Source organism: Pseudophryne corroboree, chromosome 11, assembly GCF_028390025.1.
Source record: "Pseudophryne corroboree isolate aPseCor3 chromosome 11, aPseCor3.hap2, whole genome shotgun sequence".
NCBI lineage: Eukaryota > Metazoa > Chordata > Amphibia > Anura > Myobatrachidae > Pseudophryne > Pseudophryne corroboree.
Window position 1 is genome coordinate 187,998,694 of NC_086454.1, and position 22,614 is coordinate 188,021,307.

The 22,614-nt window shown below is 46.9% G+C and overlaps 1 protein-coding gene across 1 annotated transcript; it reads left to right on the forward strand.

The window, feature by feature from the left end:
- Positions 1–762: 762 nt before the first annotated feature.
- Positions 763–20,888, forward strand: LOC134969300 (RNA-binding protein 14-like). The gene is made up of 3 exons (XM_063945159.1): positions 763–1,510; positions 15,886–16,819; positions 20,021–20,888. Exons 1-3 carry the CDS (start codon positions 1,168–1,170, stop codon positions 20,223–20,225), a joined length of 1,482 nt encoding a protein of 493 aa, XP_063801229.1. The 5' UTR covers positions 763–1,167; the 3' UTR covers positions 20,226–20,888.
- The last annotated feature ends 1,726 nt before the right edge of the window (positions 20,889–22,614 follow it).

Consider the following 22,614-nt stretch of genomic DNA (forward strand, 5'->3'; position numbering starts at 1 on the left):
TTGCAGTACTGTGTGGCGTAATTTGAATTGGGGGTACTATTGTGTGGCCATGCCCCTTCCCAGCAAGAACACACCCCTTTTTGGACATTGCGCCAAATACGCAATGTTTTTATTTAAAATATAGGGGGTAAGAACACCAAAATGCGGACTGCTACGGGTGAGGGGTGATGGTGCTGGGAAAGGGGTGCAGTGTCAGAGGCGTAACTAGTGGCGGTGCTAGGGGGCACCAGCCAAAATCTTGCCTAGGGCATCATATTGGTTAGGGCCGACTCTGCCAGTGTGTGTACCATATGTTCTGAAGTTTTAACATGAAAGCATTTCGACAAATGGCATTCAGTTCAGAGCGTTAACTGTGTGTTTACCAATATCTTACACATGCAAATATAAAAATTCAATGTAACCATGTGCCATATTTCATGCACGTACAGTAACAGTACTATGATTATTGCTTCTTCGCTGTTTGCCATTGTTATGTCTCATTGGCGAGTGCAACTATAGCAGGGAATGAGTATATGCCGCAACCAACGTAGACTCATCCCCATTCACAGCTGAGCTCAGGCGATATTCAACTCAAACACATACTGCGACGATACCAATCACATGACCCCACCGGAAGTCTCTGCAATGACTGGTCACCCCGGGGTTGGTTCTATATCGGAGTGGCAGAAGGGACCTTCTGACGTATCTAGGGGAGGAGACACATCACATGGGGGAGGAGCTACGACCGAACAGGGTACCCGAAAAGTACCCTCGCGGGCTCGCTTCGCTCGGCACGCTTAGGGCTCGGTGGCTCGCTCCGCTCCGCTCGCCACCTGATTACTAAAGGTAATAGTTGGTGGCGTGGATAGTAGAGGAACTATCCCGCTGGCGTAGCTCCTCCCCCTTGTGTTGTGACTCCTCCCCCAGACGGAAAAGGTCCCTTAGCCCACTTGATTCTAGCATCTACCGTCACCCCGGGCCGTAGGTCCGTTTGATAGAGAGAGCGCATGCGCAGTGTACGCTAGGCGGAAAGCTATTCTGTTTCCGTTCTAGTGCTTGGGCGAGTATCTCTGCCTTCTGTTCACAGCTTATACCGCGTTCTGAGGGAAGGGGGTAACATCGACGTTTCCGCTCGTCATTGTTTAGCGTAATACAGCGGCGGCGCATCCGGGCCAGACTGTCTCCAAAATGAAGGACACCATGAAAATTTTCATCGGTAATGTGGATGACCGAACCACGCAGGAGGAGCTGAGCGAGCTGTTCGAGAAGTACGGGCAGGTGGTGAGCTGCGCGGTCATGAAGCAGTACGCCTTCGTCCACATGCGCGGCGTGGACCGGGCCATGACGGCGATCGACGGCCTGAACGGCTATGACCTGAACGGCAAGAAGATGGTGGTGGAGCTGTCCAAGCCCCGGCCTCAGAACACTTGGAAGATCTTTATCGGCAATGTCGGCACCGGCTGCGACGTCAACGAAATCCGCGCCATGTTCGAGGTGTACGGGCGGGTGGTGGAGTGCGATGTGGTGAAAGGTAATGATTCCGAGTGAGCTTAAATGGCGGCTCGTGTGTGTGTCCTACACAAGATGGCGGCTGTGGGCAGTTTGCCGCCACATCGGGGCTGGTGGGAATCTCTTTCAGCCCCTCTGGTGCTACTTCCTGTACAGCCGGCAGGAGTGTCCCAGCTTCCTAACAACCTTGCAGCTGGATTCAGCTATTGAAGTATTTATGTGGCAGTGGCTTTTATATATATATATATATATATATATATATATATATATATATATATATATATATATATATATATAATATTTTTTTTTTTTTTTTTTATAAAGTTATAGCTGAGAATTAAGTTATGTGCCCTACCGGTAATGGCAGTTCCGCAAATAACCGATATGTGCGTAGCCGGGCATCGCCGTGATGATCTTCAGCGTCCTCTTTGAATTACAGCAATAAGGGCTATTTGATCAATACTTCATGATCTTACTCCATTACTTTGAAGTAGTTTGTAAGCTTCTGGAAATAGTTCTTTGATGTGTGCCCTTGTCCTTACCGAATATTTGTGCACTGTGATGCCCAGTAAAATTTGAATTGGCTGCATATTCTGTAGCACTCTGGACAATACCCACGACATGCTGTAAAAACGGCACCCAACTCAGCCTGATTATATGGCAAAACCATGCCATTTCACTCAGAGCCCCATAGTCCTGCAAAGGAAAGTGCACAATTCTGAGGCTACCATATGTGCAGCTGATGCACACACTGCAAATTGTCTTAATTAAAAACACACACACACTTTCTTATTGTTCTCGTGAACTGTTCCTGACCATCTCTGCGGTTTGGGGGTTATGCGTTGGGAAAAGTAGAGTGAGGCTGGGTACACAGAACGATGTATATCCAAGCCAACCCGAGGAACAATGGTACAATATATTGTCTGGCTGTACAGTATGCACTGCAGGGTCATTTATCTGACTTGCAGCACATCTGATGGTACAACCCTGCTGATGAAAGCCAAGAGCATGCAATCGCAGGTACGCACTAAGTGATATATTGTTCTGATCCACATTGGAACAATATTTCGCCTCATTTGTGCCCGGCCTACGACCTGACACTTTCCATATTCCAATAATGGTGTCTCAAAAAAAGTGTTGACATGAGAGCCCAGGAAGGAGTGTTCAAATACACATGGGGAGATCAATCTATTAGCCTGCTGTTTCTTAACTGACTAAAGCGGACTGCAATTATGCGTAATAGTGGAGGCAATAATGGAAAATTGTGAACATATAAGGGTCGATTCAATTCGGCAACAGATGAATAGCCCTGGAAATTAGCTCCCGACGCTATTCAATTCAGCTAAAGTTAAGTCGGCGAATGCCCGTTCTCGTCGACTTATCATGTAGTTTTGTCGGGAGAGCGGGCATTCTCCAACTTGACTACCCGCTGCGATGCTGATTCACGATAATCAGCCTTGCGCCGGCCGTGCAGCAGCACTTTTGTCGGTTTTCTTCTCTCACAATTCCCGACAATTGCGGATAACTAGTAGCTGAATTGAATAGTATCGGGAGCTAATTCCGGCGCTATTCATCTGTTGCCGAATTGAATCGACACCATAGGAAATATGCATATTTATTGTAGTTGTCTAGGATACATACCACTTTTCAGTGGCTGACCTAGAAATTAGCAACTGGTAAATTCGACACTTGAACATGGGTTCAGATAAAGTGTGAGCTGGCCAAAATCAGAATTTGTATTATTTGAGTTTAGTAATTCTCTTGTTTCTCCATACGAGTACATGTTTATTTACGTGTAGGCGGTAGCAAAAATTACAGAATCCGTAAGGCCTGGATGATGGAAAAGTTTGTCCAAATGAATGTTTCTCTAACGTCCTAGTGGATGCTGGGGACACCGTGAGGACCATGGGGATAGAGAGGCTCCGTAGGAGACATGGGCACTTTAAGAAAGAATTTAGGTTCTGGTGTGCACTGGCTCCTCCCTCTATGCCCCTCTTCCAGACCTCAGTTTGATACTGTGCCCAGACGAGCTGGGTGCTTTTCAGTGAGCTCTCCTGAGTTCGCTGAGAGTATTTTGTTAGGTTTTTATTTTCAGAGAAGCTCTGCTGGCAACAGACTCCCTGCATCGTGGGACAGAGGGGAGAGAAGCAGCACTACTCTCTGAAGCTAGGTCCTGCTTCTTAGGCTACTGGACACCATTAGCTCCAGAGGGATAGTACGCAGGATCTCACCCTCGCCGTTCGATCCCAGAGCCGCGCCGCCGTCCCCCTCGCAGAGCCGAAGACAGAAGCGGGTGAGTATGAGAAGCAAGAAGACTTCAAATCGGCGGCAGAAGACTCCGTTCTTCACATGAGGTAACGCACAGCACTGCAGCTGTGCGCCATTGCTCCCACACACCTCACATACTCCGGTCACTGTAAGGGCGCAGGGGGGGGTGCCGCGCCCTGGGCAGCATTTGGAACCTTTTTGGCAAAAGTAAACATATATACAGTTGGGCACTGTATATATGTATGAGCCCCCGCCAAGAAAATGCATATTTAAGCGGGACAGAAGCCCGCCGTCGAGGGGGCGGGGCTTCTTTCTCGGCACTCACCAGCGCCATTTTTTCTCCACAGCTCCGCTGAGAGGAAGCTCCCCAGGCTCTCCCCTGCAGATTCACGGTAGAAGAGGGTAAAAAGAGAGGGGGGGCACATAAATTAGGTGCAAAAACACAATATAAACAGCAGCTACTGGGTTAACATTAAGTTACTGTGTTATTCCTGGGTTATAGCGCTGGGGTGTGTGCTGGCATACTTTGTCTCTCCAAAGGGCCTTGCAGAGGAACGGTCTTCAAAAAAGGGCATTCCCTGTGTGTGTGGTGTCGGTACGCTTGTGTCGACATGTCTGATAAGGAAGGCTATGTGGAAGCAGAGCGGGAGCAAATGAATGTGGTGTCTCCGCCGACACCTGATTAGATGGATATGTGGAAGGTTTTAAATGATGATAATGTTAATTCCTTACATAAAAGGTTAGAAAAAGCTGAAGCCTCAGGACAGTCAGGGTCCCAACCCATGCCTGATCCTATGTCGCAGAGGCCGACAGGGTCTCAGAAGCGCCCACTATCCGAAATTGTTGACACGGATACCGACATGGATTCTGACTCCAGTGTCGATTACGATGATGCAAAATTACAGCCAAAATTGGCTAAATCCATCCGTTATATGATTATAGCAATTAAGGATGTGTTGCACATCACAGAGGAAACCCCAGTCCCTGACAGGAGGGTATATATGTATGGGGAAAAGAAGCCACAGGTAACCTTTCCCCCCTCACACAAGCTAAATGAGTTATGTGAAAAGGCTTGGGAATCTCCAGATAAAAAAACTGCAGATTTCCAAAAGGATTCTTATGGCGTATCCTTTCCCGCCAACGGACAGGTTACGCTGGGAATCCTCCCCTAGGGTGGACAAAGCTTTAACACGCTTATCCAAGAAGGTAGCCCTGCCGTCACAGGATACGGCTACCCTCAAAGATGCTGCGGATAGAAAACAGGAGGGTACCCTGAAGTCCATTTATACACATTCAGGTACCTTACTGAGGCCGGCGATCGCGTCGGCCTGGGTGTGTAGTGCTGTAGCAGCGTGGACGGACACCCTGTCTGAGGAACTCGATACCTTAGACAAGGATACTATATTATTGACCCTGGGGCATATTAAAGACGCTGTCCTATATATGAGAGATGCTCAAAGAGACCTTAGTCTACTGGGTTCTAGAATAAATGCTATGTCGATTTCTGCCAGAAGGGTCCTGTGGACTCTGCAATGGACAGGTGATGCCGACTCAAAAAGGCATATGGAGGTTTTACCTTACAAGGGTGAGGAATTGTTTGGGGAGGGTCTCTCGGACCTGGTCTCCACAGCTACTGCTGGAAAGTCAAATTTTTTGCCATATGTTTCCTCACAGCCTAAGAGAGCACCGTATTATCAAATGCAGTCCTTTCGATCACAGAAAAACAAGAAAGTCCGAGGTGCGTCCTTTCTTAGCAGGGGCAGAGGAAAGAAGCTGCACAACACAGCTAGTTCCCAGGAACAGAAGTCCTCCCCGGCCTCTACAAAATCCACCGCATGACGCTGGGGCTCCACAAGCGGAGCTAGGCCCGGTGGGGGCACGTCTTCGAAATTTCAGCCACAAGTGGGTTCACTCCCAGTTGGATCCCTGGGCAATAGATATTGTGTCTCAGGGATACAAGCTGGAATTCGAGGAGATGCCCCCGCACCGATACCTCAAATCGGCCCTGCCAGCTTCCCCCCACGAGAGGGAAATAGTGTTAACTGCAATTCACAAATTGTATCTTCAACAGGTGGTGGTCAAGGTTCCCCTTCTTCAACAAGGAAGGGGTTATTATTCGACCATGTTTGTAGTCCCGAAACCGGACAGTTCGGTCAGACCCATATTGAATTTAAAATCCCTGAACATATACCTGAAAAGGTTCAAGTTCAAGATGGAATCGCTGTGAGCGGTCATCGCAAGCCTGGAAGGGGGGGATTTTATGGTGTCTCTGGACATAAAGGATGCATACCTTCATGTCCTTATTTATCCACCTCATCAGGCGTACCTCAGATTTGTGGTACAGGATTGTCATTACCAATTTCAGTCGTTGCCGATTGGTCTCTCCACGGCACCGAGAATATTTACCAAGGTAATGGCGGAAATGATGGTACTCCTGCGGAAGCAAGGGGTCACCATTATCCCGTACTTGGACGATCTCATAAAAGCGAGATCAAGAGAGCAGTTGCTGAACAGCGTTGCACTTTCTCTGGAAGTGTTACGGCAACACGGCTAGATTCTGAAGATTCCAAAGTCGCAGTTGGTTCCTACGACTCGTCTGCCTTTCCTGGGCATGATTCTAAACACAGACCAGAAAAGGGTTTATCTCCCGATAGAGAGAGCTCAGGAACTCCTGACACTGCTCAGGAACCTATTAAAACCAAAACAGGTGTCAGTGCATCACTGCACTCGTGTCCTGGGAAAGATGGTGGCATCATACGAGGCCATTCCCTTCGGCAGGTTCCATGCGAGGACTTTTCAATGGGACTTACTGGACAAGTGGTCCGGATCACATCTTCAGATGCATCGGTTAATCACCCTATCCCCCGGGGCCAGGGTATCACTCCTGTGGTGGCTGCAGAGTGCTCACCTTCTCGAGGGCAGCAGATTCGGCATTCAGGACTGGGTCCTGGTGACCACGGACGCAAGCCTCCGAGGTTGGGGTGCAGTCACACAGGGAAGAAATTTCCAAGGTCTGTGGTCGTCAAGAGACTTGCCTTCACATCAACATCCTGGAACTAAGGGCCATATACAACGCCCTACGTCAAGCGGAGACCCTGCTTCGCGACCAACCGGTTCTGATTCAGTCAGACAACATCACCGCAGTGGCTCATGTTAAACCACCAAGGCAGCACAAGGAGCAGAGTGGCGATGGCGGAAGCCACCAGAATTCTTCACTGGGCGGAGAATCATGTAAGCGCACTGTCAGCAGTGTTCATCCCGGGAGTGGACAACTGGGAAGCAGACTTCCTCAGCAGACACGACCTCCACCCGGGAGAGTGGGGACTTCATCAGGAAGTCATCGCACAGATTACAAGTCGGTGGGAACTGCCACAGGTGGACATGATGGCATCCCGCCTCAACAAAAAGCTACAAAGGTATTGCTCCAGGTCAAGAGACCCTCAGGCGATAGCTGTAGACGCCCTGGTGACACCGTGGGTGTTCCAGTCGGTCTATGTATTTCCTCCTCTTCCTCTCATACCCAAGGTGCTAAGGATAATAAGAAAAAGAGGAGTGAGAACAATACTCATTGTTCCGGATTGGCCAAGAAGGACTTCGTATCCAGATCTGCAAGAAATGCTCACAGAGGACCCGTGGCCTCTTCCTCTAAGACAGGACTTGTTGCAACAAGGGCCTTGTTTGTTCCAAGACTTACCGCGTCTGCGTTTGACGGCATGGCGGTTGAACGCCGGATCCTAGCAGAGAAAGGCATTCCGGATAAGGTCATTCCTACGCTGATAAAGGCTAGGAAGGACCTGACAGCTCAACATTATCACCGTATATAGCGAAAATACGTTGCTTGGTGTGAGGCCGGGAATGCTCCTACGGAAGAATTCCAGCTGGGCCGTTTCCTTCACTTCCTACAGTCCGGAGTGAATTTGGGCCTAAAATTGGGTTCCATTAAGGTCCAGATTTCGGCCCTATCCATTTTCTTTCAAAAAGAGTTGGCTTCTCTACCTGAAGTTCAGACGTTTGTAAAGGGAGTGCTGCATATTCAGCCCCCTTTTGTGCCTCCAGTGGCACCTTGGGATCTTAACGTGGTGTTGTTTCCTGAAATCCCACTGGTTTGAACCACTCAAAACGGTGGAGTTGAAATATCTCACGTGGAAGGTGGTCATGCTATTAGCCTTGGCTTAGGCTAGGCATGTGTCAGAGTTGGCGGCTTTGTCACATAAAAGCACCTATCTGGTTTTCCATGCGGATAGAGCAGAATTGCGGACCCGTCCACAATTTCTGCCGAAAGTGGTTTCATCCTTTCATATAAACCAACCTATGGTGGTGCCTGTGGCTACTACTGACTTGGAGGATTCCGAGTTGCTTGATGTGGTTAGGGCTTTGAAGGTTTATGTAGCCAGAATGGCTCGGGTCAGGAAAACAGAGTCTTTGTTTATCCTGTATGCTTTCAACAAGCTTGGTGCTCCTGCTTCAAAGCAAACTATTGCTCGCTGGATCTGTAACACGATTCAGCAGGCTCATTCTGCGGCTGGATTGCCGCTGCCAAAATCAGTTAAGGCCCATTCCACTAGGAAGGTGGGCTCTTTTGGGCGGCTGCCCGAGGGGTCTCTGCATTACAGCTTTGCCGAGCGGCTACTTGGTCAGGTTTAAACACTTTTGCAAAGTTCTACAAGTTTAATACCCTGGCTGAGGAGGACCTTGTGTTTGCTCAATCGGTGCTGCAGAGTCATCCGCACTCTCCCGCCCGTTTGGGAGCTTTGGTATAATTTCCATGGTCCTTACGGAGTCCCCAGCATCCACTAGGACGTTAGAGAAAATAAGATTTTACTTACCGGTAAATCTATTTCTCGTAGTCCGTAGTGGATGCTGGGCGCCCGTCCCAAGTGCGGAATTCTTCTGCAATACTTGTATATAGTTATTGCTTCAATAAGGGTTATGTTATGGTTGCATCAGGGTTGACCTGATGCTCTGTTTATCATACTGTTAACTGGTTGTTTTCACTTGTTATACGGTGTGATTGGTGTGGCTGGTATGAATCTTGCCCTGGATTACCAAAATCCTTTCCTTGTACTGTCAGCTCTTCTGGGCACTGTTTCTCTAACTGAGGTCTGGAGGAGGGGCATAGAGGGAGGAGCCAGTGCACACCAGAACCTAAATTCTTTCTTAAATTGCCCATGTCTCCTGCGGAGCCCGTCTAACCCCATGGTCCTTACGGAGTCCCCAGCATCCACTACGGACTACGAGAAATAGATTTACCAGTAAGTAAAATCCTCGTTGGATTATATCATAGCCTGTAACACATTTAGGGGTCTATTCATTAAGCAGTGAAAATTTTGGAGAAGTGTGCCAGTGGAGAAGAACCAATCCGCATTGAAGTAACATTTATAATTTGCATATTATAAAATCATACAGAGCAGCTGATTGGTTGCCATGGGCAACTTCTCCCCTGGCTCACTTCTCTACTCTTTTCACTGCTTCATGAATAGACCCCTTAATGTGGCTTGTAGTAAAACGCTTTTGGCACTCTAAATATGTTACTATGAGTGCTGGCTTAGCAAATGAAATATTCCCCAGTAATAATGTTCTGCTATTTACAATGGGCTCTATTCAATTCAAGGTGAATTAAATAGCGATGGGAAGGAGCTCCCAAAGCTATTCAGTTCAGCGCACTGTTTTGTCTGAGAATGCAGATTCTCGCACCTTAAACATGGTTTTTAGTTGCAAGAACTGGCATTCACCAACTTAAATGCCAGGTGCGATGCTGTTTCTGGTGCGCTGAGGGCAGAAAACAGCATTGCGACAGTAGTTTTGTCTTATTTCTGCTCACACTGCAGGAGGGGTGCAAGAAGAAATCCTCCAATCCGTCATAACATCGTGCTGAATTGAATAGCTCCAGGAGCTACTTTTTCCTGCACTGTTCAATTCCGGCACTGTTCAATTTGCGCAGAATTGTATCAAGCCCATAGACAGAGGAATAACATTTCTCTTTACCTGCTTCAGTTACAGTTCAGATGTCTTTAAGCTTTATCACTTTTGTGTGAGTGTGTTTGCGTTAATCATTCATATAGGGTAGACTGCCCATGTGTATCTCACTCTGAAGTTGTGTCCCAATCTAATTTTCTCGAACGTCCTAGAGGATGCTGGGGACTCCGTAAGGACCATGAGGATAGACGGGCTCCGCAGGAGACATGGGCAATTTAAGAAAGAATTTAGTTCCTGGTGTGCACTGGCTCCTCCCTCTATGACCCTCCTCCAGACCTCAGTTTGATACTGTGCCCAGAGGAGCTGGGTACTTTTCAGTGCGCTCTCCTGAGTTTACTGATAGAAAGTATTTAGTTAGGTTTTTTATTTTCAGGGAGCTCTGCTGGCAACAGACTCCCTGCATCGAGGGACTGAGGGGAGAGAAGCAGCCCTACTCTCTGAAGCTAGGTCCTGCTTCTTAGGCTACTGGACACCATTAGCTCCAGAGGGATTGGTACGCAGGATCTCACCCTCGCCGTCCGTCCCAGAGCCGCGCCGCCGTCCCCCACGCAGAGCCGGAAGATAGAAGCCGGGTGAGTATGAGAAGAAAAGAAGACTTCACAGGCCGCAGAAGACTTCATGATCTTCACTAGAGGTAACGCACAGCACTGCAGCTGTGCGCCATTGCTCCACACACCTCACATACTCCGGTCACTGTAAGGGTGCAGGGCGCAGGGGGGGGGGCGCCCTGGGCACCATTTGGGACCTCATGTTGGCCAAAGTACCCATATATACAGCTGGGCACTGTATAGATGTATGAGCCCCCGCCAAAATTACTGTATAAGCGGGACAGAAGCCCGCTGTCGAGGGGGCGGGTCTTCTCCCTCAGCACTCACCAGCGCCATTTTTTCTCCACAGCACCGCTGAGAGGAAGCTCCCCGGACTCTCCCCTGTTGATACACGGTAGAAGAGGGTTGAAAAGAGAGGGGGGCACATAATTAGGCGCAAAAACTATACATACAGCAGCTACTGGGTTAACATTAAGTTACGGTGTTATTCCTGGGATATTAGCGCTGGGGTGTGTGCTTGCATACTCTCTCTCTCTCCAAAGGGCCTTGTGGGGGAATTGTCTTCAGAAAGGACATTCCCTGTGTGTGTGGTGTGTCGGTATGCTTGTGTCGACATGTCTGATGAGGAAGGCTATGTGGGAGAGGAGCGGGAGCAAATTAATGTGGTGTCTCCGCCGACAGCGCTGACACCTGATTGGATGGATATGTGGAAGGTTTTAAATGATAATGTTAATTCCTTGCATAAAAGATTTGACAAGGCTGATGCATTGACAGTCGGGGTCTCAACCCGTGCCTGACCCTCTGTCGCAGGGAACGTCGGGGTCTCATAAGCGCCCACTATCCCAAATTGTTGACACAGATACCGGCATGGATTCTGACTCCAGTGTCGATTACGATGATGCAAAGTTACAGCCAAAATTGGCTAAATCCCTTCGATATATGATTATAGCAATAAAGGATGTTTTGCACATCACAGAGGAAACCCCTGTCCCTGACACGAGAGTGTATATGTATAAGGGAAAGAAGCCTGAGGTAACTTTTCCCCCCTCACACGAACTGAATGAGTTATGTGAAAAAGCTTTGGAATCTCCAGATAAGAAAATGCAGATTTCCAAACGGATTCTTATGGTGTATCCTTTCACGCCAACGGATAGGCTATGATGAGAATCCTCCCCTAGGGTGGTCAAAGCTTTAACACGCTTATCCAAAAAGGTAGCCCTGCCGTCCCAGGATACGGCCACCCTCAAAGATGCTGCTGACCGCAAACAGGAGGTTACCCTGAAGTCCATTTATACACATTCAGGTACCTTACTAAGACCGGCAATTGCATTGGCCTGGGTGTGTAGTGCTGTAGCGGCATGGACGGATACCTTATCTGAGGAATTGGATACCCTATATAAGGATACTGTATTATTGACCCTGGGGCATATAAAAGACGCTGTCCTATATATGAGAGATGCTCAAAGAGACATTAGTCTACTGGGTTCTAGAATAAACGCTATGTCGATTTCTGCCAGAAGAGTCCTGTGGACTCGGCAATGGACAGGTGATGCCGACTCAAAAAGGCATATGGAGGTTTTACCTTACAGGGGTGAGGAATTGGTCGGGGAAGGTCTCTCGGACCTGGTCTCCACAGCTACAGCTGGAAAGTCAAATTTTTTGCCTTATATTCCCTCACAGCCTAAGAGAGCACCGCATTATCAAATGCAGTCCTTTCGTTCTCAAAGAAACAAGAAAGTCCGAGGTGCGTCCTTTCTTGCCGGAGGTAGGGGCAGAGGAAAGAAGCTGCACAACACAGCTAGTTCCCAGGAACAGAAGTCCTCACCGGCCTCTGCAAAATCCACCGCATGACGCTGGGGCTCCACTGGCGGAGTCGGGCCCGGTGGGGGCACGTCTTCGGTATTTCAGCCACATGTGGGTTCACTCCCAGGTGGATCCTTGGGCAATAGAAATTGTGTCTCGGAAATCGAAGAGGTGCCTCCTCGCCGGTATTTCAAATCGACCCTACCATCTTCCCCCCAAGAGAGGGAAATAGTGTTAAACGCAATACAAAAATTGTATCTTCAGCAGGTGGTGGTCAAGGTTCCCCTCCTTCAACAGGGAAGGGGTTATTATTCGACCATGTTTGTAGTCCCGAAACCGGACGGTTCGGTCAGACCCATATTGAATTTAAAATCTCTGAACCTATACTTGAAAAGGTTCAAGTTCAAGATGGAATTGCTAAGAGCGGTCATCGCAAGCCTGGAAGGGGGGGATTTTTTGGTATCTCTGGACATAAAGGATGCATATCTGCATGCCCCCATATATCCTCCTCATCAGGCGTACCTGAGATTTGCGGTACACGATTGTCATTACCAATTTCAGACGTTGCCGTTTGGTCTCTCAACGGCCCCGAGGATTTTCACCAAGGTAATGGCGGAAATGATGGTGCTCCTGCGGAAGCAAGGTGTCACAATTATCCCGTACTTGCACGATCTCCTCATAAAAGCGAGATCAAGAGATCAGTTGCTGAACAGCGTATCTCTTTCACTGAAAGTGTTACAGCAACACGGCTGGATTCAATATTCCAAATTCGCAGTTGGTTCCTACGACTCGTCTACCCTTCTTGGGCATGATTCTGGACACGGACCAGAAGAGGGTTTATCTCCCGATAGAGAAGGCCCAGGAACTCATGACTCTGGTCAAGAACCTATTGAAACCAAAACAGGTGTCCGTGCATCATTGCACTCGAGTCCTGGGAAAGATGGTGGCGTCATACGAGGCCATTCCCTTCGGCAGGTTCCATGCGAGGACTTACCAATGGGACCTACTGGACAAGTGGTCCGGGTCACATCTTCAGATGCATCGGTTTTTTACCCTATCCCCCAGGGCCAGGGTGTCACTACTGTGATGGCTGCAGAGTGCTCACCTTCTCGAGGGCTGCAGATTCGGCATTCAGGACTGGATCCTGGTGACCACGGACGCAAGCCTCCGAGGTTGAGGAACAGTCACACAGGGAAGAAATTTCCAGGGTCTTTGGTCAAGTCAAGAGACTTGTCTGCACATCAACATCCTGGAGCTAAGGGCCATATACAACGCCCTACGTCAAGCGGAGACCTTACTTCGCGACCGACCAGTTCTGATCCAGTCAGACAACATCACCGCAGTGGCTCATGTAAACCGCCAAGGCAGCACAAGGAGCAGAGTGGCAATGGTGGAAGCCACCAGAATTCTTTGCTGGGCGGAGAATCATGTAAGCACACTGTCAGCAGTGTTCATTCCGGGAGTGGACAACTGGGAAACAGACTTCCTCAGCGACACGACCTACACCCGGGAGAGTGGGGACTTCATCCAGAAGTCTTCGCACAGATTGTGAGTCGGTGGGAACTGCCACAGATAGACATGATGGCGTCCTGCCTCAACAAAAAGCTACAGAAGTATTGCGCCAGGTCAAGAGACCCTCAGGCAGTAGCGGTAGACGCCCTAGTGGCACCGTGGGTGTTCCGGTCAGTCTATGTATTTCCTCCTCTTCCTCTCATACCAAAGGTGTTGAGGATAATAAGCAGAAAAGGAGTGAGAACAATCCTTATTGTTCCAGATTGGCAAAGACGGACCTGGTATCCAGATCTGCAGGAACTGCTCACAGAAGATCCGTGGCCTCTTCCTCTAAGACAGGACCTGTTGCAACAGTGACCCTGTCTGTTCCAAGACTTACTGCGGCTGCGTTTGACGGCATGGCGGTTGAACGCCGGATCCTGGCAGAAAAAGGCATTCCGGTTGAGGTTATCCCTACGCTGATAAAGGCTAGGAAGGAAGTAACAGCAAAACATTATCACCGTATATGGTGAAAATATGTTTCTTGGTGTGAGACCAAGAATGCTCCTACAGAAGAATTCCGTCTGGGCCGTTTCCTTCACTTCCTACAAACTGGAGTGAATTTGGGCCTTAAATTAGGTTCCATTAAGGTCCAGATTTCGGCCCTATCCATTTTCTTTCAAAAAGAATTGGCTTCTCTTCCAGAAGTTCGGACTTTTGTAAAGGGGGTGCTGCATATTTAGCCTCCTTTTTGTGCCTCCGGTGGCACCTTGGGATCTTAACGTGGTGTTAAGTTTCCTAAAGTCACACTGGTTTGAACCACTTAAAATGGTGGAGTTGAAATATCTCACGTGGAAGGTGGTCATGTTATTAGCCTTAGCTTCGGCTAGGCGAGTGTCTCAATTAGCGGCTTTGTCACATAAAAGCCCCTATTTGGTTTTCCATTTGGATAGAGCAGAATTGCGGACCCGTTCGCAAGTTCTGCCAAAAGTGGTTTCATCTTTTCATATGAACCAACCTATTGTGGTGCCTGTGGCTACACGTGACTTGGAGGATTCCGAGTTACTTGTTGTGGTCAGGGCTTTGAACATTTACGTAGCCAGAACGGCTAGAGTCAGGAAAACTGAAGCGCTGTTTGTCCTGTATGCATCCAACAAGATTGGTGCCCCTGCTTCAAAGCAAACTATTGCTCGCTGGATTTGTAACACTATTCAGCAAGCGCATTCTACGGCTGGTTTGCCGTTACCAAAATCGGTCAAGGCCCATTCCACTAGGAAGGATGGGCTCTTCTTGGGCGGCTGCCCGGGGGGTCTCGGCACTACAGCTTTGTCGAGCTGCTACTTGGTCGGGTTCAAACACTTTTGCAAAATTCTACAAGTTTGATACCCTGGCTGAGGAGGACCTCATGTTTGCTCAATCGGTGCTGCAGAGTCATCCGCACTCTCCCGCCCGTTTGGGAGCTTTGTTATAATCCCCATGGTCCTTACGGAGTCCCCAGCATCCTCTAGGACGTTAGAGAAAATAAGATTTTACTTACCGGTAAATCTATTTCTCGTAGTCTGTAGAGGATGCTGGGTGCCCGTCCCAAGTGCGGACTTCTTCTGCAATACTTGTATATAGTTATTGCTTCAATAAGGGTTATGTTATGGTTGCATCGGTCTTGAACTGATGATATGTTGTTTTCATACTGTTGACTGGGTAGTTATCACAAGTTATACGGTGTGGCTGGTATGAATCTTTCCCTTGGATTAACAAAATCCTTTCCTCGTACTGTCCATCTCCTCTGGGCACAGTTTCTCTAACTGAGGTCTGGAGGAGAGGCATAGAGGGAGGAGCCAGTGCACACCAGGAACTAAATTCTTTCTTAAAGTGCCCACGTCTCCTGCGGAGCACATCTATCCCCATGGTCCTTACGGAGTCCCTAGCATCCTCTACGGACTACGAGAAATAGATTTACCGGTAAGTAAAATCTTTATTCTTTTCATTATAGTTGTTTCCATTTAATGTTACTTAAATACTTTAGCATTCTTTATGGGAAACAAGCCATAACTAAAAGCTTCAAAACAATTACAGTATCAGAAGTTTTACGTTTTTCAGTCAAGAAAAACAGCTTAAATCAGATCGAAGGGTATAATGTTGATGATGGGTTTTTTGGCGTTTTATTGCCACAGTAGTCTTTAGTCCATGCCCCATTAGTATTTGTTTTATTAAATGTGTTTTTGAAAATAAAATAGAACTTTATTGGTTTTAAACAAATGATTAAAGTTTTATAACTTATTTCTTTTCCTCCCCCTGTATGCAACTTCATCAGATTATGCGTTCGTTCATATGGAGAGAGAAAGTGAAGCTAGGGAAGCTATCGAGAATCTGGATGGCAAAGAGATAAGAGGCAAACGGATTAACGTGGAGATGTCTAATAAAGCTACGAAGCCTCAAAACTCTAATGGTGGCTCCCATGGCAGCCGCCCTCGTAGGTCTCTAGAATATAGAGATACGCCACAGAGCCGCGCTGAGGCATATGACCGCAGGAGAGCAGCTGAAGCAGCCTATGCATCCTTTGCACTAAAATCACAATACGAGCGCTATGCCGGAGACTCTGCGCGATATGCCTATGAAAGCAGAGAACGTCCACCTTCCCCGCTATACTACCGTGACAGAAGTCCAGTGCGTAGGCCACCTGCAAGTGCATACTATGATGCACTGGCATCAAGATACCGTTCTCCGGCATCAGGGTACGGTTCCTTTTCATCTAACTTTGAGAGCCAGCCAACTTCTTCATCATTGTCTTCTGCATATGGAAGCCGAGCAGCTGCACTTCCATCTGGTTATGGAAATCAGACAGGATACGAGAGCCAATCTTCTGCATATGGCACAGAACCCCCATCTTCCTATGGCTCCCAAAGTTCTGCAGGCTATGGGACACAGGGATCAGCTATGTCTGCCACATATGGGTCCCAAGTGTCGTCAGTCGCGCCGTCCTACGCTTCTCAGACCACATCCAGTGCTTATCCATCACAGACTGCCTCTAACACCTTTGCGTCGACAACTGCGCTAGCTGGTGCATATCGTCCGCAGCAGCAGAGTTCTGGCTATGAGGCTTCCCCAGTAGCAGGCCTTGGACCACAGTCTGCTTACTCATCTCTGCCTGCACAAACAGAAGCGCCGATATACGAGCGCGCTCGTCTGTCACCGCCGCCAAGCTCTGCTGTAGATACCTACAATAAAGTGGAAGAGGAATATAAAAGGTATGTAGTTCAACAAGTATTGCAGAGCTGTAACGCTGCAGGTATAGTTGACCTGAAAGTTAGGTTGAGTCAAAAGCGTTGATTCGTGTGTAACCGCGGCTTGAAAATATGTGCATCTCTTTACAGTATGTAAGATAAAATAAACAATGCAGTGTAAGGAACGATTGAACATTTAAGGGATGCTTCAGGTCAAACCAGTAACTTCTTATTCCCGACTCCATTTTGAAATGCAGCCAAAGTTGTCCTCTAGTTGTGCAGGGCACTGTTACTCTTAAGTTACTGGGAGCCCATGTCCAGCAAATCTCCCAGTGTAACATCTACTGTCCCTGACGTCTGCATTATTGCCACGAATGGCTAAGCACGTGTATGGATCATCAGGTCGACAGTGTCAAAAGGTCAACATGTGAAGTTGTCGACATGACACAAGCTTGACAACGTTTTTACGTTTTCTTGGTGTCGTTTTCACCGTCAAAGGATGTGGACCCCCAATTAGTGTACCACGTCCCCTTGCATTCGGGCGAGGTGCCTTGATCCGCTATCACTGTGCTCGGCATAGATTACTATTTCCAGTCGTAGTTCAAGTGAATGGTAAAGTATGAAAAAGTAGATTAAAATGCTAAAAAAAAAAAAAGTCGACCACGTGTACCTGTCGACCATAAGCGCTATCGACTTTTACATGTTAACTTTCTGATCGTATCCACTTACTGCATGTCGGCCCAATGACTGACGACCTAGAGCCCGGATACCACTAAGCACACAGCTGCTATTCTGTGGCTTTCATAAGAAAGTATTTGGAGTCAGAGAATGGTCATGCTTCCTACTAGGGCAGTGTTTCCCAACCACGGTCCTCAAGGCACACTAACAGTCCTGGTTTTAGTGATATCCAAGCTTGAACACAGGTGACTTAATTAGTACCTCAGTTATTTTGATTTAACCATCTGTGCTGAAGCCTGGACATCACTAAAACCTGCACTGTTGGTGTGCCTTGAGGACCGTGGTTGGGAATGCCTGTACTAGGATATGATTAAAGATATTCCTTATAGGGAAGCCTATATTTTATTAGGTAGATTTCCTATGGTCCCCTTGATGTGGAGGGTAATACAACCTTCATTTATTGATATAGCTGACTCTTTGTATTGTGTTTTAGCTGTTGGTCAAACTTCGGGCCCACTAATAACAATAACTAATATTGTCAATTCCTTCTTTTGAGAAAGAAGGAATCATCAATGAGTTAATTCTTTTGCATGGCATAGCAGAATTCAATGTCAGGAAGCCTCTTACAAAAAAATAATATATAGGTCAGGTTTAGGCTGAAGAAAGGGGCCTAGGGGGAAGTGCTGGGAAGGTTAGGGACCAGGGATGGAGGCTTAGGCACATAGAAGGGGAGGTTAGGGTTAGGCCAGAGGTTCCCAAATTCGGTCCTCAAGTAACCAAACGGTCCTGGTTTTAAATGTAGCCATGCCTGGCCACAGGTGACTTAATTAGCAACCTTGTCAATTTGATTTAACCATCTGTGCTGAGCCATGGATATACCTAAAACCTGGACTGTTGGAGTGCCTTGAGGGCCGCGTTTGGGAACCTCTGGGTTAGGCATCAAGCAGGGCGGGTTAGGCTCTCACAAGGGAGGGTTAGGGTAGGGAAATGGTGAGGGTTAGGGTGCTTACTGGGTGATTGTTGGGATTAAGATGGACCGGATGCCAGTGTCTGTATGCTGACCACCGGCTTCCCGACCATTGGTCATTCATACTGATCCCAAGTAAGCAGCATGCTTTTTAATGCATTCAGGCACAATATTACAGCAGATTGCATTGATAGCGACACGTGATGACTAAAGTGCCACTACGGTACATATTTTCATCTGTTTGACTAGCACATATACTAACGCCCTGAATCCTTACTTAACTGGCGGGTTTCTCACATGGAAGGCTGTATTTCAGGAAAGGTAGATGATCCAGATTGGAGTACTCTGTTCTGCCCAGCATGCTAAAAAGGAGTAGACTACTACATATTTATGTATATTCTCGTCTGATTGAAACATAATTGCAATTGTATTCAGACATTTTTTTTTTTACAGTGCCAATTCAGGATAAAGTGGCACCATTTCCTCACTAATACCCCTTTTCCACTAGCTCTTAGAAACACGGGCAAATGCGCGGGGGCGCGCATTTACCGGTGTTTTTCCCTAGTGGAAAAGGGTCCCCCGGCAAATTCCCGGATCAAGTGATCCGGGAATCCTACCCTGGTAGCTAGTCGGGTTGAACACATGTTCAACCCGGCTAGCTGTCTAGTGTGAACGGGTGCCGTGTCGCCTCGTTCACAGTGTATGGGAGGGCGGCGCTGGGAGATCATGTGATCTCCCAGTGCCGCCCCTGCCGGGTTGGTGAGAGCTGCCTTTACGGGGCTATAGCACGGGTCGCCGCCGTGTCAGACGACACGGCTGCGACCCGTGCTACAGTAGTGGAAAAGGGGTATTATAGAAATCTTACAACATTATGGACCAAACCTAATAGCCTGCGATTTGTGGGAGGGAAGTATGGTAGTCATTAGATTTAAAGCTGTATTTAGTTTAAAGGCTAAACTTGCTGCCACTTTAAATGTAATAACGATCTTGTGAGCTGTTACATTTTGCCCTATATATTTACACTTTCTGATTGTGGCGGAAGCATTAAGAGAGCCAGAAATCGTACTCTACGGGCCGAGACATGCATATAGATATTTAAATAGAGACCTATAGCTGATGGAGATGGCGCTTTCAATTTTATTAGATCTGGTGTATAAGGGGAGAACCTTTAAAATTTTCACTTAATTGGTCGAGTTACAGTGTTGTATACTGGCTGTGTATGTAAAAATAAACTGGTTAGTGGAGTGTGTAATATCAAAATGTTTGCAACATATAAGGAAATCAAAGTGCAAAATGTAATAATTATGCACAGTTAAGAAAAAAAAATTACAAAGTAAGTTTATATTGCAGTGATTAAGAAAGAATCTTAAAAACTGCAATGTCTTGAAACCAGGGCAATTGTTGGTTAATATGCCATTCAAGGCCCATGTAGCAAATTTTTTTTTTTACAGAATTACCCACTATTTTTTGAGGGTAATTCTGTGGTTTTCATTGCATTGACATTTTTTAGTGTGGTTTTCATTGAATTGACATTTTTTTTCCGTCTTATATTAAAGCTTCCTTTTGTGTCTCGACAACAGGCTTGCTTCTGACCGCCGTTTCTCTGAATTGTCTGATTATCGCCGTTTAACACAAGAGTCGCAGGATCCCTTACGCCGATCGCCGCCTATATCTCAGCTGGACTACCGCCGCACGTCTGAAATGCAATCCGATTATTCTCCGTATACTTCTTACAATGAGTATCTGAGAGCAGCACAAATATCTGGCTATATGCGCCGTTTGTAATAGTGTTCCTTGGTGATTAGAAATGATGTATGTAGGTTGATATATCCACTTTCTGTTTTAATTAATATGAAAAGGCAGACTTTTATAGTTTTTTTTTTTTTTTTTACAGTTTTGTTTGATAGATCTCTGTTTATATGCATACCTCTTTGCTGGGGGGAAGGGGGGGGCACGCAAATCAAGCAGAATTGATAGACCCTGTATACAGCTCGGCGTTTGCCATAAAAAAAAACAGTGTGTTGGTAAGTAATAATATTTTTTTTTCATAACATCAGGAAGTAATTTGTTCTTTAAAACAAATAATGCACTAGCTTCCAAAAGTGCAAGTTGGAATATATATATCCATTCACTTGGTCACATAGGAAAATGTTCTCACTTGGTCATCTGATCAATTTCAGCTGCATTCAGCAACTCCGCTCGTACTATATGTAGAATATAATTTCCCTCTTGGAGACAAAGGGGTATATTCAATTAAAGTCAGTTCCATTCCGACATGCATTTGTCAGAATGGATCCGACAAGACCTATTCAATGATTGGCCGTTCCCGACAATCTCAATCTGACTTTAAAAAAAAGTCGTATTGAGGAGACGGGGTAGATGAGGAACATTGCAGCGTCGCAGGAGGATGGGGCACTGTCACCAGACCTCACGGCAGTGTCCACCCGGCTCCAGCAAGCGAGGTCTCGCTTGCTGGAGCCAGGTGGACACTGCCGTGAGCAGCGGTGGTGCCCCATCCTCCTGCTACGCTGCAGCCGCTGGGTTCTTTCTCTCCCCCATCTCCTCCTCTCAGCTCCCAATAGCTACCGGGCCAAACCCGACAGGTTTGGCCAAGTCAAGACAGTGTCAATCTGACCTTTTTATAAGTCTGTTTGACATTGTCGGTAACTGGACCAAAACCTGTCGGATTTGGCCCCGTTTCCGACTGCAGCATGCGGAGCGGCGGCTATTCTGCCGATCCACGTGCTTTCCGACAACTTCCTGACCAGTCGGATTTCCCGACTTGTCGGAAAAAAAATGAGGCTGGATTGAATAGGTCAGAACCCCTACCGACCTATTCCAGTCGGAAACTGCCACCTTCCGACAAGACGGCAGTTTCCGACTCTTAATTGAATATACCCCCTAACCATTAAAGCATTGACAGAATACAGAACAATGTATTATCATTTTATGCTTTGCAAAGAACTGATTCCTCAAGGAGAAAGGTTTAATGGGCAGGAGCCCAATTATTTTGGGGTTATATTGAAAAAGTTGCAATTTTTTTTTTTATTTTTTTTTTAGATGTGGTTTAAGACCTTACATTATCTATTGCTTTATTTTCAGTGCTACATGTCGCTTTGAAACATGCTTGCAACAACATTTTCTGTAAGTTTTTATTCATGACACTTTAAGCACATTAAATAATCTTTTAAGCAATTAAACTTTCCAAATATTTTGTTGAAGTCAACTGTTACTGAATGATTCTAGTGTGGGTAGGCAATTACATTGTAGCCCTACAGTGAGTTCAGAAACCCAGCAAAACTTTTTCTCAGTAGCTTGCGGAACTTCTACCTAACTTTCGAGGGTTCGTTTTGCAAATTATTCACGTAGAACATGTGCTGTAACTCAAAGCACCCAATAAGATACTCCCTTTTATTAGTCTTACTAGGCTGTCAAAAGGTGGATATGCTAAATTGTTCCTTCAACTTGCAGCACATAGTTGTTTTTTGCGCATTGTCTTGCCTTCTTCCTATAGTGCATCTTCTTCCCCAGGTAAATGACATTCACACACGCGGCTGTCTACATAATGTAAAATAAAACTTGATACATCAGACCAGGCTGCCTTTTTCCATTGCTCCATGGACCAGGTTTGATACTCATATGCCCATTGTAGGCACTTTCGGTGGTGAACAGGCGTCGGCATTGATCGATCTGTGGCTACGCAGCAAGCTGCGATTCTGTGTGTTCTGACCCTTTTCTATCATAGACAACATAAATGTTTACAGTAATTTGTGCTACAATAGCTATTCTATGGGATCAGATCAGGCAGGCTAGCCTCCACTCCCTATATGCATTAATGGGGAAATCCAATTGTTTGTCCTGGCTGCCACTAGATGATGCCCAACGGAGCAATTCAATTATTGCTTTGTTCGGATGCGCATACAGTTGAGGATGGGGGACATTTCAGCTCACAGCCTCCTGAGGTGCAAGGTGAAATGTGCAAATATTCTGTGGTTTGGGCACTCAAACTGGAGTTTTAGTTCCCTAATCTGGACTATAGACAGATTTAGCTGCTTTCCACTGGTAGACTTGGAACTAATGGACGTGCATCCTGCGTGTGTGGGAGGAACAATTACATATCTCTGGTGGGTGCCCATTATGTTTGGGGGCCCATAGAAAAATAGAATCTCTCCCA